Source organism: Chrysochloris asiatica, unplaced genomic scaffold (genome assembly GCF_000296735.1).
Source record: "Chrysochloris asiatica unplaced genomic scaffold, ChrAsi1.0 scaffold00060, whole genome shotgun sequence".
In the NCBI taxonomy this organism is placed as follows: Eukaryota; Metazoa; Chordata; class Mammalia; order Afrosoricida; family Chrysochloridae; genus Chrysochloris; species Chrysochloris asiatica.
In genome coordinates this window covers 9,270,526-9,275,272 of record NW_006408578.1, presented here as the reverse complement: position 1 = coordinate 9,275,272, position 4,747 = coordinate 9,270,526, and the positions used below count along the sequence as shown (strand labels likewise).

Below are 4,747 nucleotides of genomic sequence, written 5' to 3'. Positions count from 1 at the left end.
TGCTCAAGAGCAAGTTTCAGAGTCTCTTCTTACAACCATTTTGGTCTTTTCTTTCTTTCCTGTTTTTTAATGACCTTTTGCTTTCTTCCTCTATGATATTCTTGATGTTGTCCCACAATTCTTTTGATGTCCAGTCATTAGAGTCAAATGCATCTAATCTGTTTTGGGGATGGTCTCTAAATTCAGGTGTGATATATTTAAAGTCACATTTTGGCTTTCATAGACTTCTTAAATTTTAGTCAGCGTCAGTCTGAACTTGCATATGAGCAATAGATGGTGTGTTTCATAGTTAGCTGCTGGCCCTCTTTTGACTGATAATATTGAGTTTTCTATCATTGATTTCCATTTTTGTTAAGTGCCATTGTGTCATTTCAGATTCATTGAGACCCGGTATAGAGGTTTGAGCCCACCCAGTGATGCCACAGAAGAAACACCTGGAAATCTGATGTAGACAGTATAGTCATGGAAACTTACAGAGCAGTTTTGCTTAGTAACGCACAGGTCACCATGAGTCAGCATGAACTTGACAGCTTCTTATACATGTATGTCTCCCTCTCATAAATAATACCCATTTCCCCCTTTAATCTTTAGTTGAAGATTGCTGTGATCCTGTGTATTTAATTTTATGTTTTCATATAAAAGTATATATGTACATGTTTTCAATGTAAGCTGACTAATTATTTTAGAAGCAAGTAGAGTACAAATTGCAAATCAATGAATATGAGAACAAAGCTAAGCTAAAGTAAAGATAGATGGGCCACTAGGCCTTTGGAATGTCCTTAAAATCCTGCCACTTAAGAGCGTCGTGTGCCTCATATACCTCCTGCTGGTCCTTCTTGGGCTCATCGTGAGAAGACCACCGTCATACCCACTACCAGAGAGGGCAGGGGAGCAAAGGACTTCATTGTCATTAATGTGATTCTGCCTCAAATGTGTTTGACCAAATAAAATGTTGACACTTTGCAGTAACATATTTAATCCTGACCCTTGAGCGACTGATGGAAATTGACCTTGAGACTGTTCCCCTTACTTTATACATATGTCTTTTCTGATCTCTATAAACTCTGCATTATTTTAAAATAGGTTGAGTTGGCTGAGAATACTTTTGCTAATCTTCGCACTTTACTTGTGTCCTGTTAACAAGTACAAATCCAAGGACTGAGGCCCAAAGGTGGAACATGACCTTATGAAGTGCCAATGATTCTAAATAACATTCATCTCTACTGTCACTTTATCAATAAACTTTGTAAACTGTGGAGATCTGTGTAAACTATAAAACATATGTGTATCTTGGTATGTAGCTTATAAGGAGGAATTCTGAATTGTTATTACCATTACTAGATTAAGGACTATACAAGAGGAAATTATTATTATATCATAGCTAGCACCTTCATGGTTCAAAACATAGGTGTTGGTTTCATGTATTCCATGAAAGGAACTCAGTAGTCAAAAGTGTAAAGAAATCTCATGTGCTTAATGCAATTTATGGAAGAATGCTCATTTCAAATTGACAAGCAGGGATGCATTTGTAAAGCAATGGTACTCATCCCCTTCATATGGGCCTTGTAATGGTACCTGACTGCTTACAGGAGCATCAAATGAAAGCAGAGTCCTCCTCTGTTCATCTGACCAGCTTTCTGTCCTTGATCAAAAATTACCTTCGCTGTCCATCATGTTGTTAGTGGTTAAAACTTACCATTTAATTTGTAAGCTGTAAATTCTAAATGGAACTGCATGTGTGATCTTTGTCACCTCATTTTCATGAATGGAAAGGAATATTCTGACACAAAAATTACATACTTAATTCTCGCTCACCCTCTCTGCTGACCTCCATCCCACACTGCCTTGGGTTTATTTCCTCATCCATCAGTGGGTCAAAGTAATTTCTGCTGTATTCATTTCCTGTGGAAAGTACATGAAGTAAGGGTCAGTGATTATTAGAAGCACATGAACCAAAATGTTAATTTTGAAATCGACACCAGCACAGAAGGGCCATTTTAGCTACTTTATAAGCTTAATTTTTTTACAAGTATTCCAAGCCTCCCTTTTTTGTAATTATCATCCAACAAAAGGTCAAAAAAGGTAATTCAAGAAACAAGTTCATGTTATCTTTCTGTTGCTAAAAATTAATGAGAAAATTATCAAATGTAGGGTTTAGAAAAATAATAATAATGAAACTTAAGTCAAATTGTGTTAAGGATATACTCCAGAAATGCACATTGTTGGGTTGTGAAAATATTTAGAGTTCATTAATGACTCCATGTTCTTATTTATATTTCACTAAGTATATCACACGTTTGTGTGCAGAATTCTGTGGCCAATTTGTTTTTGTTGTGGGTGTTAAGGGCCGTCGAGTCGGTTCCAACCCATAGAGTCTCTCTATGGGTTTCTGAGGAGTACATTAACCTATAGCACCACACCAGGACTCTTGGTTCCCACTTAGTGGTGTCTTAATGCGGTGCTGTGGATTAATGCATGGCACTGCAAAGTCAGTTTGAGCTGAAAGGTCAGTGGTTTGTGCTCACCAGCAGCTCCTTGGAAACCCTATACAGGGTCAATATGGGTCAGAACCGACTCAATGGCACTTAAAACAACAATTATGAAAAAAACTGTAACAATTATTCCTATGATGGAAATTGAGTGCAAAGAAAGGACACGAGAGAGCCTTCTTGTTGAGTTTATCTGTTTTGTCAACTTAGGTAATATGCAAAGAAGATGCAAATGCTATATCTAGAAATTTTATTCAGCACATATCAACAAATCCCAGTAACACAAATGCAAAATTTCACTTCACTTCTCACTTAACTCTATCCTTATCTCGATGAGTAAGCTGTAACATCAGATATGGCTTTGCAACAGAGTGAAAGGTCTGTAATCAATCTTTCAAATCTAGTTTCATACTTTCTGCAGACCGACATGTATCTGTCTGTTACCAGTAATTTACATCCAGCAAAATAGAACCAATCCTGAAGATAATTCAAATTGCCTCCAACACTTTCAAAGAAAGAATATTTTGGACTGAAAATAATGATAATTTTGAAAGTACTACTCCCAGAAAAGGGTTAATATATACCAGGTAGACTGTGATACTCCATAATATATTTGTTTTAGGATCAAAAATAATCCAAACAGCAGCTCCTTTTCCACGACTCAATGAAATTTTGATATGAACCTAACTTTAATTTCTATTTCTGGACTGGCACATTTTTGCTGTCAGTCTCTGTTCTATCAATGTAGTAAGTACAAGAACTGAAAATCTGCTTTACCTTGAGGTCTCAATAAAGAAAAAACTAAATGAGTTTCATTTTTGTTACTTTATCTGTCAACTACTAGGCTGGTATGAATCTTGGCAGTATGTAATCCAAGTCTTACGTGCTGCAATAACACAACCATTCTACCTCATTCACTATAATTGTTTTGTTTGCTCACCCCGCCCCCCAATCACTATGATACTCCAAAGACATTCTTTCATATGCTGGCAAAATAATTCACCTATAATAAAGCAAAAATGGTGGTGGCTCTGTAGGATAAGCACTGTGCTGTGAACCAGAAGGTCGGAAGTTTGAGCCCACCAGTCACTCCACAGGTGAAAGTTGAGGCTTTATGCTCCCATGAAGAGTCACAGCCTTGGAAACCCTATGCAGGGAGAGTATGAGGTGGAACGATCCTGGCAGCACTTAACACCAACAACGTTCCCTTACTGAAGTGCCATAGCAGTATCAGGAGTCCTGGTGGGGTGGTATAGGATCGGCACTGGACTGTTAACCAAAAGGCCAGCGGTTCAAACCTCCCAGCTACTCCTCAGAACCCTATACAGGGTTGCTATGAGTCAGAACCGACTCAGTGACACTGAAGCCACAACAAGTAGCGTCAGTTAGCTCCTTGTCAGATAGCCAAGAAATGATCCAAAACCTCACATTTTTCACCTAGTGAAATGACTTATTAGTCAATTATACCAAAACAATTAAGACCTGCAAAAATGAAGCACAATTATGATTTTCTTAGTCAGATGCCTTGAAGATATAATTTGACTTTTTGGTATTCAAACCATTTTCATCTCTATTACCAGTTAAGAAGCAGGGATATTGAACAAGACGCTCAGTATGAAGACTTGTACATGGGAAATCTGCCAAGACTGATAACGTCCCCTCAGGGCTTCATGTTTCCATCACACAGCTCAACGATACCGAATCTGTTGTCATTGAGTTGACTCCAGCTCATGGTGATCCCTGTAGAGTAACATTGCTCCGTAGGGTTTTCAATGGTTGATTTTTTGGGAGCAGATCTCTAGACCTTTCACCTAAGGGACCTTCGGGTGGAGTCGAACTTCCAACCTTTGGGTTAGCAACTGAGTGAGTTAACGATTCGCACTGCTTCAACTCACAGATAAAATAAAAGCTAATCGACTGCCGTCCAGTCGACTCATGGTAGAACAGAGTAGAACTGTGCCATAGGGTTTTTGAGGCGATAAATCTATACAGGAGCAGAGTCCCTAGTGGGCTCAAATCACTAACCTTTCAGTTAGCCACACAACGCTTAACTCATTGTACAACCAGGGCTCCTTGCTGTTGTTGTTACTGTTGTTGTTGTTGTTGTTAAGTGCCCGTCGAGTCAGTTCTGACCCATAGCAACTTTCTACAGAGTTTCTGAGGCTGTAAATCTTTACGGGAGCAGAAAGCCTCATATTTCCAGCTGGTAGTTTCGAACTGCTGACCTTAAGATTCACAGCCCGATTCATAACCACTAT

General features: G+C 38.6%; 1 protein-coding gene across 1 annotated transcript in view; it reads right to left on the bottom strand.

The window, feature by feature from the left end:
- LOC102831105 (orofacial cleft 1 candidate gene 1 protein-like) overlaps positions 1 to 4,747 on the bottom strand; it is a 362,030-nt gene that overhangs the window by 320,825 nt on the left and 36,458 nt on the right. The window contains exon 4 of the mRNA XM_006864130.1: positions 1,816 to 1,902. Coding sequence (XP_006864192.1) covers positions 1,816 to 1,902 — 87 coding nt within the window. The remainder of the gene's footprint in view (positions 1 to 1,815; positions 1,903 to 4,747) is intronic.